This window comes from Vipera ursinii, assembly GCF_947247035.1.
Source record: "Vipera ursinii genome assembly, chromosome: 1".
In the NCBI taxonomy this organism is placed as follows: domain Eukaryota; kingdom Metazoa; phylum Chordata; class Lepidosauria; order Squamata; family Viperidae; genus Vipera; species Vipera ursinii.
In genome coordinates, this window is record NC_139512.1 from 342,810,488 (window position 1) to 342,825,455 (window position 14,968).

At 39.5% G+C, this 14,968-nt stretch overlaps 1 protein-coding gene across 3 annotated transcripts in view; it reads left to right on the plus strand.

Moving 5' to 3' along the window:
* Positions 1–14,968, plus strand: part of LRWD1 (leucine rich repeats and WD repeat domain containing 1) — a 58,646-nt gene that overhangs the window by 31,705 nt on the left and 11,973 nt on the right. For all 3 annotated transcript variants that reach the window (XM_083350658.1, XM_083350659.1, XM_083350657.1), the window contains 7 exons: positions 6,357–6,591; positions 8,259–8,378; positions 10,406–10,558; positions 10,794–10,991; positions 12,523–12,855; positions 13,062–13,188; positions 14,171–14,280. In XM_083350658.1, coding sequence (XP_083206784.1) covers positions 6,357–6,591; positions 8,259–8,378; positions 10,406–10,558; positions 10,794–10,991; positions 12,523–12,855; positions 13,062–13,188; positions 14,171–14,280 — 1,276 coding nt within the window. The remainder of the gene's footprint in view (positions 1–6,356; positions 6,592–8,258; positions 8,379–10,405; positions 10,559–10,793; positions 10,992–12,522; positions 12,856–13,061; positions 13,189–14,170; positions 14,281–14,968) is intronic.

Consider the following 14,968-nt stretch of genomic DNA (forward strand, 5'->3'; position numbering starts at 1 on the left):
CAAATTATAGGCAGAATCTCCAATTTCAACCCAATCAGAAATGTTTCTACCAATCCATCAATAGATAAACTGCAATGAATCAGTCAGTACCTGACAAGGAAGAAACAGTGCAGTTCTGGAAGCAGATATGGAATAACCCAAAGAAACATAACAAGGATGCGGCTTGGTTAAAAGAGATGGATGCAAATAAAACAGAAGTTGAAATGAAAGAACTAGTAATAACAACAAAAATGGTAGAAAAAAAGAGCAAGGAACATCAAAAATTGGTCAGCATCAGGTGAAGATGAACTGCATGGGTTTTGGTTGAAACATCTAACTGTTATATACCCACTCATTGCCAAGCAGTTCAACAATGTACTACAAGGAGGAGAAATTGAAAAGTGGCTTCTTGTTAGCTGCGAAGTCGTGTCCAACCCATCGCAACCCTATGGACAATATTCCTCCAGGACTTCCTGTCCTCTACCATCTTCTGGAGTCCATTTAAGCTCACACCTACTGCTTCAGTGACTCCATCCAGCCATCTCATTTTCTGTCGTCCCATTCTTCTCTTGCCCTCAATCTTTCCCAGCATTAGGCTCTTCTCCAGTGAGTCCTTCCTTCTCATTAGGTGGCCAAAGTATTTGAGTTTCAACTTCAGGATCTGGCCTTCTAAAGAGCAGTCAGGGTTGATCTCCTCTAGGACTGACTGGTTTGATCGCCTTGCAGTCCAAGGAACTCACAGGAGTCTTCTCCAGCACCATAGCTCAAAGGCCTCAATTCTTTGGTGCTCGGCCTTTCTTATAGTCCAACTTTCACTGTCATACATTGCAACTGGGAAGACCACAGCCTTGACTATATGCACTTTTGTTCACAGGGTGATGTCTCTGCTTTTTAGTGTACTGTCTAGATTTATCATGGCTTTCCTCCCGAGGAGCAAGCGTCTTTTAATTGCTTGGCTACAGTCCCCATCTGCAGTGATCTTAGAGCCCAGGAAAATAAAATCTGTCACTACCTCCATTTCTTCTCCATCTATTTGCCAGGAATTGAGAGGGCCGGATGCCGTGATCTTAGTTTTCTTAATGTTTAGTTTCAACCCAAGTTTTGCACTCTCCTTCACCCGCAACAAGAGGCTCTTTAGTTCTTCTTCACTTTCTGCCATTAGAGTGGTATCATCTGCATATCTTAGGTTGTTGATATTTCTTCCGGCAATCTTAATTCCAACTTTTGATTCATCTAGCCTTGCCTTTCTCATGATGTTCTCTCCACATAAGTTAAATAGGCAGGGCGACAGTATACAGTCTTGCCGGACTCCTTTCCCAATTTTGAACCAATCAGTGGTTCCGTGTCCAGTTCTCACTGTTGCTTCTTGGCCCGCATATAGGTTTCTCAAGAGACAAATAAGATGGTCTGGTACACCCATCTCTTTAAGAACTTGCCACAGTTTGTTATGATCCACACAATCAAAGGCTTTAGCATAGTCAATGAAGCAGAAGTATATGTTTTTCTGGAACTCTCTAGCTTTCTCCATGATCCAGCGTATATTGGCAATTTGATCTCTAGTTCCTCTGCCTCTTCAAAATCCTACCTGTACTTCTGGTAGTTCTCGATCCACATACTGCTGGAGTCTAGCTTGTAGGATTTTAAGCATAACTTTACTAGCTTAAGAAATGAGTGCAACGGTGCGATAGTTTGAACATTCTTTGGCATTGTCTTTCTTTGGAATTGGAATTGGAATGTGAACTGATCTTTTCCAATCCTGTGGCCACTGTTGAGTTTCCCAAATTTGCTGGCAAATTGAGTGTAGCACTTTTACTGCATCGTCTTTTAAGATTTTGAATAGCTCAGCTGGAATACTGTCACCTCCACTAGCTTTGTTGTTGCTCAACTTTTCTAAGGCCCACTTCACTTCACATTCTAGGATGTCTGGCTCGAGGTCAGTGACCACCTCATTGTGATTATCAGGGATGTTAAGCTTATTCTTGTATAGTTCTTCTGTGTAATTTTGCCACCTCTTCTTAATCTCTTCTGCCTCTGTTAGGTCCTTGCCGTTTTGGTCCTTTATCATGCCCATTTTTGCATTAAACGTTCCCTTCATCTCTCCAATTTTGTTGAAAAGATCTCTGGCCCTCCCTATTCTATTGTTTTCTTCTATTTCTTTGCACTGTTCATTTAAGAAGGCATTCTTATCTCTTCTAGCTATTCTCTGGAATTCTGCATTCAATTGGGCGTATCTTTCTTTTTCTCCCTTGCCTTTTGCTTTCCTCCTTTCCTCAGCTATTTGCAAAGCTTCCTCATACAGACATTTTGCTTTCTTGCATTTCTTTTTCTTTGGGATGGTTTTGGATGCTACCTGTTGTACAATGTTGCGAACCTCTGTCCATAGTTCTTCAGGCACTCTGTCTATCAAATCGTAATTCCTTAAATCTATTTGTCACCTCTACTGTATATTCAACCGGGATATGATTTAATTCATACCTAAGTGGCCTAGTGCTTTTCCCTACTTTCTTCAGTTTAAGCCTAAACTTTGCAACAAGAAGCTCATGGTCTGAGCCACAGTCAGCTCCTGGTCTTGTTTTTACTGACTGTATGGAGGTTCTCCATCTTTGGCTGCAGAGCACATAGTCAATCTGATTTCTGTGTTGACCGTCTGGTGATGTCCATGTGTAGAGCCGTCTCTTGGGTTGTTGGAAAAGAGTGTTTGCTATGACCATCGTATTCTCTTGACAAAATTCTATCAACCTGTGCCCTGCTTCATTTTGTACTCCAAGGCGAAACTTGCCTGTTATTCCGGTTATCTTTTGGCTTTCTACTTTAGCATTCCAATCCCCCATGATGATAAGGACATCATTTTTGGTGTTAGTTCTATAAGGTGCTGTAGGGCTTCATAGAACTGGTCAATTTCATCCTCTTCAGCACTGGTGGTTGGGGCATAGACTTGGACTACTGTAATATTGAATGGTTTGCCTTGGATTCGAACTGAGATCATTCTGTCATTTTGAGGATTGTATCCCAGTATTGCTTTTCCTACTCTTTTATTGACTATGAAGGCTACTCCATTTCTTCTGAGGGATTCTTGCCCGCAGTAGTATACCTGATGGTCATCTGAATTAAATTCACCCATTCCTGTCCATTTTAGTTCACTGATACCTAAGATGTCGATGTTCAGTCTTGTCATCTCTTGTTTGACCACATCCAGCTTTCCTTGATTCATGGATCTTACATTGCAGGTTCCTATGGAGAAAAAATCTTTACAGCATCAGACTTTCCTTTCACCACCAGACACATCCACAGCTGAGCGTCCTTTCGGCTTTGGCCCAGTCGCTTCATTCTTTCTTGCACTACTAGTACTAGCCTTCTGTTCTTCCCCAGTAGCATATTGGACGCCTTCCGACCTGAGGGGCTCATCTTCCAGCGTCGTATCGTTTTGCCTTTTGGTACTGTCCATAGGGTTTACATGGCAAAGATACTGGAGTGAGTTGCCATTTCCTTCTCCAGTGGATCACGTTTTGTCAGAACTCTCTGCTATGACCTGTCCATCTTGGGTGGCCCTGCATGGCATAGCTCATAGCTTCATTGAATTACGCAAGCCCCTTCGCCACGACAAGGCAGTAATCCATGAAGGGGGGAAAAGTGGCTAACAACTGGGAAAACCTACTTAATAATGAAAAATCCAGCAAAAGTGGCCACACCAGGCAACTACAGGCCAATTACCTGCTTACCAACAACTTTAAAATTGGTAACTGGTGTGGTAGCTGATGCAGTACAACAGCATCTAGTTGAAAACAGTCTCTTTCCACCCGAGCAGAAATAGCAGAGGAACAAAAGATCGACTCCTAATGGACAAAATTATCTTGGAAAACTGCAAGAAAAGGAATATGGCATGGATTGACTACAAAAAGGCATTTGACTCTGCCACATGACTGGATAATCAAGTGCCTAGAAATAACAGGAGTCAGTAGAAACATCAGAAAATTTGTTCAAAGATCGATGGCACAATGGAAGACATAGTTGCAGGTCAATGGTGAAAGACTGGGAGAGGTTAATATCAAGAGAAGAATATTTCAAGGAGATTCATTATCACCACTACTATTTGTTATTGCACTGTTTCCTCTGTCAACAATACTGAATAACTCAGGACATGGCTATCAAACTTCAAAAACATCTGCCAAACTATTCCACCTCCTTTACATGGATGATCTGAAGCTATATGGAAAAACATCATCTGAAATAGAATAGCTGCTGAACACTGTCCGTATGTCTTGGACAAATGTGCCACACTTACTCTCAAACAAGAAAAATAGTGAAAAGTGAAGGAATCAAGATGCCCCACAAAAATAACATTAAGAGTCTGGATGAGGAAGATTACTACAAATACTTGGGTATCCTTCAAGCTGACAACATGAAGCCCACTGAAGTCAAGAAAAAGATTAAAGGTGAATACATCAAGAGAGTGAAAAAGATCTTAAAGTCCAAACTCAATGGAGGAAGTACCATGAAGGCAATCAACACCTGGGCAATTCCAGTCAGATACACAGCTGGAATAATGGACTGGACTCAAGCAGAACTAAAATCAATGGATAGGAAGACCAGAAAAATAATGACAATGAATCATGCCCTCCATCCACACAGTGACATTGACAGACTCTATCTACCGAGGCAAATAGGTGGATGTGGAATGCTGCAAGTACATCAGATGGTTGAAGAAGAAAAAATGGCTTTGGAAGAATATCTGAAAGACAATGATGAAGGTGCACTGAAGTTAGTATAACAGGAACGCTTACTGACTACTGGAGAGACCAAACTGTCCTACAAGAAAGACCAAATGAAGAACAGAATAGAGGCATGGGAAGACAAAGCACTACATGGCCAGTACATTAAAAAATAGCTGGGAAAGCAGATAATAACAAGACCTGGCAATGGCTAAGAGCAGGAAAGTTGAAGAAAGAGACCGAGGGACTAATTCTGGCTGCACAAGACCAAGCCTTAAGGACAAATGCATACAAAGTCAAATTTGAGAAGACAGCAACAGACAGTAAGTGCCGCCTATGCAAAGAAGCTAAAGAAACAGTGGGCCACCTAATAAGCTGCTGCAAGAAGATTGCACAGACTGACTAAAAGCAGCGGCATGACAAACTAGCAACAAAGGTGCATTGGAAGAGCTGCAAGAAATATCATTTGCCTGTAAGCAAGAACTGGTGGGATCATAAAATAGAGAAAGTCATAGAAAATGATAAAGTTAAACTGCTCTGGGACTTCAGAATTCAAACACCTGCAACATAATACCCTGGACTTAACAATTGTCGAGAAGAAAGACAAAAAAGTCTGGATGGTGGACGTGGCAGTGCCTGGAGACAGCAGAATAGACGAGAAAGAACTGGAGAAGATAACAAAATACAAAGACCTACACAAATAGAAATAGAAAGACTGTGGCAAAGGCAAGCAAGGATAGTACCAATAGTAATAGGCACCTTGGGTGCAATCCCAAAACAACTGGAGCACCACTTGAACACCATTGGCATTGACAAATTTGCCATTAGTCAATTGCAAAAGGCGGCCTTACTAGGAACTGCTTCCATCCTGAGATGATATCTGTAATACCATCAAACATCCACATCTGCCTATCCCAGGTCCTTGGTAAGGACTCAATAGGTAGACAAAAATGCCAAATCCAGTCTGAACATCTCGCTGACTGTGCAATGATCAATAATAATAATATCACCATCATCACCACCATCATCAACAACAACTGGAAATTCTTCAAATTATAAAAATATAGGTAATAATTATGTGAACAGTGAATTATTATGTAACAGTGGATTTTAAACATTTTAATTAAATTAAATTTAGGATAGTACTCTGTTGTAGATTAATTGATAAGTAATCTAATTGTCTGAGTCAGTACAAATAGCCCTTGCTTAATGACCACTCATTCAATGAACTTTTAAAGTTATGACAATGCTTGTACATACCACCATCACAATGTCCCCATGGTCACAGGATTTGAGCACTTGGTGACTGGCCTGCATTTCCAAATGTTGCAGCATCCTGTGGTAACATGATCACTATTTGTGACCTTCCCTGCCAGCTTCTGACAAGCAAAGTCAATGGGGAAGCTGGCAGGAGGTTGTGAAATGCAGTTATGTAAAGTCCTTGCTTAACAACCTATGTAGTTCTAGCTTAATGATCACTGTGAAAATCCTGTTGGAAGTCATCATGACTGCTCTGGCATTTCTGGTCCCAATTAAGGTCATTAAATAAAGCTTATCTCAGAGAGCCTGATGTTTCTGGTCTTTGGATTTTTAACATAAAACATAGAATGTTCCAAAATGTGGATGGGATGGACCTCAATAATATATGGAATTTTTCCCCCCCTCCAGCCTGTCCAAGTTGCAAATAACTACAGAAGATTTGGAGCCACAGTTATTCTCTCATCTCCGCCATCTCCAGGAACTTGATCTCTCTGACAATCTCTTAGAACGGCTTCCTGACAATCTCAGTTTGCCAAACCTCCGCATCCTAAATTGTAACAACAATCACTTGGAAGATGTGACAACCTTGCAGCAGTTTCCACAGCTGGAGGAGCTCACCTATACCAACAATGTATACCTGACAGTGAGTATATCTGGCAGCCAATAGAAGTTCTAGGCCTTGCAACTACTTCTTGGAGCACTGCTGTCCTCTTACAGCCAAAGAGTTGCAGTAAGAGCAAAAATTGTAATATCTTCATGTCCCAGAGCAAAGTAAATTCTGCTCATTTGGGGGCTGTTGAACATTCTCTAGTCTTGTCATATATCCTCAGTGAACATTATGGTTCATTTAAGGTAATTTGATGCTGCAGTTACTCATCATTATTCATAACAGTCTTGCCATAACATTACATAATTGTAGCTCAAAATGTAAAGAAAGCAAGAATGGGGATCTAGTATATTTGATTTCAAACATATAAAAATATATGCATTGCCTGAAAATACAGATCTTTAAATGCAAGTTTAACTCAGTCCTAACTGACTTTCAGTTCCATTTGCTCAGATGCATTGCCTCTAACTAAAAAGCATTGACATCACCCTGTCAACAAAAGTGCGTATAGTCAAGGCTATGGTCTTCCCAGTTGCAATGTATGGCAGTGAAAGTTGGACCATAAAAAAGGCTGAGCACCAAAGAATTGAGGCCTTTGAACTGTGGTGCTGGAGAAGACTCCTGCGAGTCCCTTGGACTACAAGGTGATCAAACCGGTCAGTCCTAGAGGAGATCGACCCTGACTGCTCTTTAGAAGGCCAGATCCTAAAGCTAAAACTCAAATACTTCGGCCACCTAATGAGAAGGAAGGACTCACTGGAGAAGAGCCTAATGCTGGGAAAGATTGAGGGCAAGAGAAGAAGGGGACAACAGAGAATGAGGTGGCTGGATGGAGTCACCGAAGCAGTAGGCGTGATCTTAAATGGACTCCAGAAGATGGTAGAGGACAGGAAGGCCTGGAGGAACGTTGTCCATAGGGTCGCGATGTGTCGGACACGACTTCGCAGCTAACAACAACAAATTGCCTCTAAATATATGTCTAAGTTAAGGCAAAAAGTAGACCACCCGCACTGCTTCAAAGAGAAGGGTTGAAATGTCCATTTCCAGCCTTCTCAAAATCCATTAACTCATTTTTGGGAAATATTATTTACTGATTTCAGCATGTAAATGAAGTTAAAACAGTTTAAACAACTACATACATTTACCATTTTATAAGACAAGTTGCTATATTTGTTCTTTAAAAAAACGGAGAATCTTTCAGAGAAAGTTTTGCAATATCTGCCACTAGCTAACCCGAGAGCCTTTTATACTCATCAAATGAGTAGACATTAAATGTGTATACATTTAAATAGATAATATATATAAACGTTTGATAGAAACAAGTTCTGACAGATTTTGGTCCATTTTGTTATTTTTCATTTTTATTTATCAAATTTATTTGCTGCCAATCTCGCGGTTCAGGAGGCTCTTTGAATTCTGTAGGAAAAAAAATATCATTGAAACAGAAATCTGCATGGAGGAGAGCTTTTTAAACCATCTTCTTTTAGATTGACCCTACCTTCTTAAAATCCTAAAATTTCTTTACTAAATAATTAATCAATTCAGATTAATTGGGTGATTGTAAATTCAGGATGCTAAATCTAAGATGCTCCAGACAGCAATAGATGGCAGTGTTGGGCTGAATTGGATTGTAGGAGCTTACCACATGAAGATTTTGCTTTCAATAATTTTTTTAAAGACAAGGCTACTCTTTTTCTCTCTAGCCCAGTGATGATTATAAGGTAATATTTCTTTTGCAAAATCTCCGTCAGTTGAATGGCAAAGACATCACCAAGCTGGCCAATCATGTGAGAGTCGTCAACAGCCGAGAGCTGACTAATAGAGTAAGTGCCGAAATAATAATAATTTCTTAATAATCAAAAAATGTAGAGAATTTTAAAAGATGTTAGAAGAAATTAGTGAAATGAAAGTGATTTCTTTTTTTTATAAAACCTTGAAGCTTTTTAGTTGAAAAAGTGATATAATAGTTTAGATTTAGATAAATATTTTACTCATCAGTTTTGCAAAACTGAACTATAGCTTTGACTTTCTTATGCAAGAACATCGCTGATTAGAAATATGTATAAAATAAATGAGCAACTTCCATTTTCTTTCCATGCCTATAAAAAGCTGGAAGCATGCTGGAAGGATAAGAAACAGGTTGACTGCTTTTGGTGTCTCATTTTTATTTGCTGTGTTTATGCAACTAACAACATAATTCTTTTGCATATCTATTTAGATATAAATTTTAACCAGTACTGTAAAACTGAGTGAATGTTAGTAAGAATTAGAATTGCAGCTTAATTCACTTGTTCTCATGACTGTTAAGAAAATGTTGGCTGGTAGATGTGATTTTATTAAAGCAGACTACCTTAAATCTTACTCTGATAAGAGGACAGCAAGTTCAAATCTATGAAAAGTGTTTGTGTAGTTTTCATCATCTGACATCAGTGATAAATCCAGAACCAAAATTTGTGACAAGAAGGAAGAAGAGCTTGCACGAAAGTGCCTGTTCTAGTTGCTATTTCATCTGGCTACCTTCCACAAGTGCCTCTGAGCGTATTTCTCCCTCTCTTGTATGCAAATTTATTTATTTGGAAAAATATTCTAATTTTTCCATTAACAGATCTAAAATACAATGTTTCAACATTGAAATAAGAAGGTGCCAAAGAAATATGAAATGAATTAATGGATTTTATAAACAGTTAATTGTGATTGATTGATTTAGTGACTGATTTGCTTAGTGGGTCTATATTATTATTATTTATTTGAATAGTTTTATTCTTAGGATATCAATTGCTTTTATAATCAAAATACAATAACAATGTTTGGGAAAATGTTATAGAAACTTTGCCACACAAAAGCAATACATCTGGCTGAGATGGCAAAATTAACTACTTTGATGAAAAACAAAAATTTGTCTAGCTTTATTTCCATTTGGAAACCACTTTGGGACTTCTTCCTTGAAAAGAATAGAAATAAAACCCTGATTTTGGGATTTGATGACTAAATCTTTTTTTTACAGAAACATTATGCATTGTTATTGCTTTTGTTTGTTATGTATGCTTTACATGTTATGCTTTTATTTTTGTTTAAACTTAGAGCAAGACGTTATTATTTATTTATATCTGTACTGAAGAAATTGGAAGTTGAGCTTTTTCTATTTTATAGTAAAAGTTTTATTACTTTTTTGTATATTTTGTTAAATTTTTAACTCTTTTTCATGCTTTTCTTTTTTCGTAACTTTCTATTCTTTATTTTATCAATTCTGAAATTCAATAGAGGGATATTTTTTTAAAAAAGAACTATTGGTTAAAAGATAGGAAGGCAAACATTAGATCAGAGGTCCCCAACCTTTTGGGTACCCGGGACCGGTTCCATGGAGAGAGGTTTTTCCGTGGACCCGAAGGGCATGGTTTTGTGTGCTGCCTGCATCCTGCTTGTTTGTGCGGCCCAGTTGCTGGCAAGCCACAGTCCAGTACTGGTCCATGGACAGGGGGTTGGGGACCCCTGCATTAGATTAATATGGAGCTAGAAAAAGTCCTATTTTCTGGGGTATCTATGGATGAAGTCAATAAAGTCAAAATGATGCCTACAACTGTATGATTGAAAGCCCATTACATTTTAAGATATGGAACATCCACAATGCACATTTAGGAAAAAGGGAATCTTGATCATATGGTTATAGTTGCTGTCTTAATTTATTTTTTTAAGTGGATGCTCCTATCTATTTCTTTCTTGTTACCTCATCTGCTGGACAGTTTGAATAGAGTGTTAGCTAAAAATCTCTAATATTGTACCATGGAAAGTATTGTATAGGACCATGCATGGCTTCCCAGGTCACTTCATTATAGTTCTCCCTTTTTTCTAGGTCTCTGCTCATTGGGGGAAAAATTTTCGGAACCAGATGTCTAAAACACTGTCTCCTGAACAACTGAAGCCAATTAGAAAAAAGTTCATCAAGTCTGCACAAGCTCATGTAGCATATGGTCCCAGCTCGCTCAGCGATTTTACACGTTGGAGGGTAAGTTCAGACTATGAATTGTTTGCAGTCTTGTCATGTGGATTGTAATGTAGAATTTTGGTCAGCAGGTGACATTTGGAAAAAAAGAGGGCACTGAATGTGTAATTCTCAGCTTGATTGAACCAGCTTGGATGATTAGCAGTGATACAACTTAAAGTTGTTGAGGTTGAGAGGCATTGTTCTAAATTCCTTTCCTATGATAACAATTTGACAAGTCTGTATTCTTTTATTGTAGGTGAAAATGATTGCTGAGGAATTCCTGACTTCCTTGATTAATGAGGAACATAAGCCTGCTGCAGAAGCAGCAGAATCAATGGAGGACCCAGAGGAGGAGGAGGAGGAGGAGGAAGAGGAGAAAGAAGAGGAGGGAGAAAAAGAGAAAGAAGAAATTAAAAAAAATACCACGGATGCTGACAATAAAGTTACTGCTAAGGTCTGAACTCAAGAGATTTCTTTGAAGGTCCACCTCAGTCAAATTCAGAGTCTTCCATTATTAGTTCTAGACAGTGCTTTTTTTGTAAAAGAAAAAGGTGCAGGAACTCACACATTTCATACAACCCGCCTTGCCTACCCTACAAGGTTCCATCCAAAAAAGGTGCCGGAACTCCGTTCTGAGCGTTCTATGAGAAAAAAAGCCCTGGTTCTAGATGAGAATATATTGCCTCAAATGGAACTGATACAGAATTTGGGAGATTTCCTGTCCATGAACCATTTAAATCATTTTTGCCCAATGCAAGCAGTACAATAAAGTATCCCCACTTTTAATAATATTTCCATCATTCAGAAAGCAATCCCCATCAAACACAGGGAAATACTGTTGGGAAATATTGCTTCACACATTATGCTGAACCACTCTGTTAGAAAACATGGCTTAATGCAGTAAGTGAAGCTAATCTGCATGTCTTATGCCAGGAAAGGACTTTGTGCATACTTTAGCATGGAGGATTCATTTTGGGACGAAGGCGTAGCACTCTTTGTTCAGTGCTTTGTAAGAGAAATAGTTTTGCAATCACCAAAATGGAATTTTACACCAAAATGGAATGGCTAGAGAGAGGCTCCCTAAGGATGGGGGCTCCAGCATGTGTCCGAAAGCTCAGAGGTCAAAACCTCTGGTCCTGGTGACTGACTCAGATTGGATCCATAGGATTTTATTATTTATTTATCAAATTTTAAAACCACCCATCTCCCTCACAGAGAGACTCTGGGCAAGTACAGATAAAATATCAAATCATAAAGACAATGTATAAAATTTAAAAAGGCAAGAATGAATTAAGAATCTGTGAAAGTTAGCTAAAAGGCAGGGGGAAGGATTTTTTGAGTACTAACCAACCTCACAAGTGTGGACTCCTATGCAAGCCCTCAATAAAGCCGCAGAGCCATGTTTTTACTCCTTTGTGGAAGGCCAGGAAAATGGAGCCCCCTCACCTCCAAGGGGAGGATGTTCTACAGACTGGGGATAATGGCAGAGAAGGCTCTCTTCCTGGATCCCCCAGTTGGATTTTTTTAACTTGTCAGTTAAACTTGCCTCACTGGATGGGACAGGTAGATATAATGGAACAAAGATAGTTCTAAAGACAACCTGGCCCATGCCGCATAGGGCTTTAAAGGTCATAACTAACACCTTGAACTGGACCCAGAAGTAAACCTGGCCCCCAATCCAGTTTGTGTGGTAAAGATTTTACATACAGATTGCCTGTGCAGCCGCATTCTATATCATCTGAAACTTCTGGATACTTTTCGAGGCTAGCCTCATGTACAGCATACTGCAATAGACTAGTGGATTATTTTCCATTGATTTGTGTGGGAAAGGTATCAGTGGATGGTGCTCTCTCAGACGTGAGAATAATGTTCATCTTATTGGGGACATTGTAGATCTAAGCAGAAATCCAGGCAAATTTCTGTTGCACAATTGAGATTACTTTGACAACATTATGTTGAACGTTGCTGATCTTTGTTTTCCATAGGGCCAAGTAACTCCCAGCAAAAGGAAAGGGGCTCGTTCCAAAGGAAGAGCAAAGAGCAAGAGATCCCATTCCCAAAGCAGCTCCAAGGAAGAAGCATCACCCAGCCCCAAGAAGCTTAGCCGCTTGCAGGATGAGCGCAGTTCTGAGGCCACAAGAGCCTCTCGCCCACAGGCCAAGGAATCCCAGACCCCTCCGGATCCTGATGGAGCCCATCGGAATGGAGGGCGGCTTCCAAAAGGACAAAGACACAAAAAGGTCACTCAGCAGAACGAAGAGCACAAAGAGGAAGAGGAGGATGTTTGCAGCACCCCAGTGAAGGATTTGGAATGCGAGGTAACACATTTCCTTCTACTGTCAAAGATATATACAGTATATAAACTGAGAGTCAGTTAGATACTTATATAATGATTTGGCAAAGGGATACTTTAAAGAGCTTGATTTTAAAACCTGGCTGTAGATTTTAACTCCATCCAATAACCTTTGTTCTGTTCCTTGTACAATGGGACATTTTGTGTTCAAAGCTTTCTGTCTTCTTACAGGAGACAATCACCCTGGAACCAGTCCATTTTCTGCAGTGTCACAGTAAGGCCAACAACAGGGATGACTTCAAGACTCAGTTATGGGCCTGTGTTTTTGAGCCACCACTAGATTGTGGGACGAGAAAAGGTAAGCATGCTTAAGTGGCCTGTGCTGTCCTAGAAGAAAAATGCCAGTCAATACATCTGATGACAGTGTTCTGCAGGAACTCACATTCTTCTTGTGTTTCTGACTTTTTATGCACGTTGTTCCATATTTTTATGTGTTTGCTTTTTTCCAGCAAGTTGCTTATTTATATTACAAATATGAATGTGACTAATAATACAGGAGCTGTTATTTTCATTACACTCATGATTCAAAATATACCAGTAGTAAAGAAGTTCCAATTTTAACATGTGGTGATCATGCTGTGCCCATTCTTAATTTAAAATGCATAGACAGGAGAGAATGAGGACTTAAAGTCTTTTTGCAAAGGGCTTTATCCTACTGTTATACAGTATGTTTAAAAGTGTATCGGGCTTGTCTGGGGAAATTTACTCTTGCAGTACAGGTAGTCTCACTTAATGACCACAATTGGGATTGGCAACTCCATTGCTAAACAACAGTCATTAAATGAGTTATCATCTGACTATGACTTGTGATTTCACTGTGAGCTTCTCTATTGACTGTGCTTGTCAAAAGCTGGTTGTGAAGCATGTAAAGGGCAACTATTTGAAAATGGCACACCATGACAGTCGTAAATGCATACTTGTTACAAAGCACTTGAATCATGTGACCAAGGAGATGCTGTGTCGGTTGTAAATGTGAGGACTGGTTATAAAGTTACTTTTTTTAGTGCTGTCATACCTTCAGATGGTCACTAAACAGGGCAGTCGTTAAGCAAATCTACTTGTATAAAGAAGAAACTGTGGTCTACTAACTTGAGTCTAGTAATCCTTGATTCACACTTACAAAAATATTATATAGATAAAACATATGGAATATACAGTACATTGTAAGTACAGTATTTAAATACCTGTTTCACTTCTACAGCAATTGAATGTCTAGTCAAATGAAAACAGGAGGCTTATGATGTCAACAGGATTACAGTCATTGTGCTTTTATCTTTCAGATCCTGTGGTGAGCTCCTCTAGGACAGCAGCTACCTGTGGCGGAGATTCTGTTTGTTTGGTTGACTGTGAAACAGGCATTGTTTTGAAAAAGTACAAAGTGACAGGGGAGGTAAGGGAAACACAATTGCTCTTGACTTTCTGGCTTTATTTAGTGGGACATTGTGCAGTGATGTCTCCTGATGCATCCCATAACTTAATACTGGTTCTGTGTTGAAGTCTGTTCTTCAAAATACCTGAATTCTATAACTATAAATCTTTCTGTTAAATTGAAATTTGTCAGGCGAAGTCATCATAAGAGTGGCAGGATTCTGCTAAATTATAATGAGAAAATTTAATTTGTTTTCAGGATTTATTTTATTTATTTATTTATTTTATTTTATTACATTTATATACCGCCCTTTCCCGAAGGACTCAGGGCGGTTTACAGGGTGATTAAAAACAAAAATACAAAAGTTAAAAACAGATTAAAAAATTATATTCGTCCCTGCATAAGTAAAACCCCAGTTAAAATTAAAATTAAAACTAAAATTAAAATTCTCAGCCTGGGCCAGAGAGCTCGAAGAGCCAGGTTTTCAGGTCCCGGCGGAATGAACGGAGGTCGGGGGCAGTCCTAAGCTCCACTGGCAGCTGGTTCCAAAGGACAGGCGCACCCACCGAGAAGGCCCTATCCCTGGATGTCGTCTGCCGGCAGTCTCTTACCGGTGGCACCCTGAGAAGACCCTCCCTGTGGGAGCGCACTGGACGAAGGGAGCTTGATGCCGGCAGCAGGTGTTCCCTCAGATATCCCGGACCCAAGC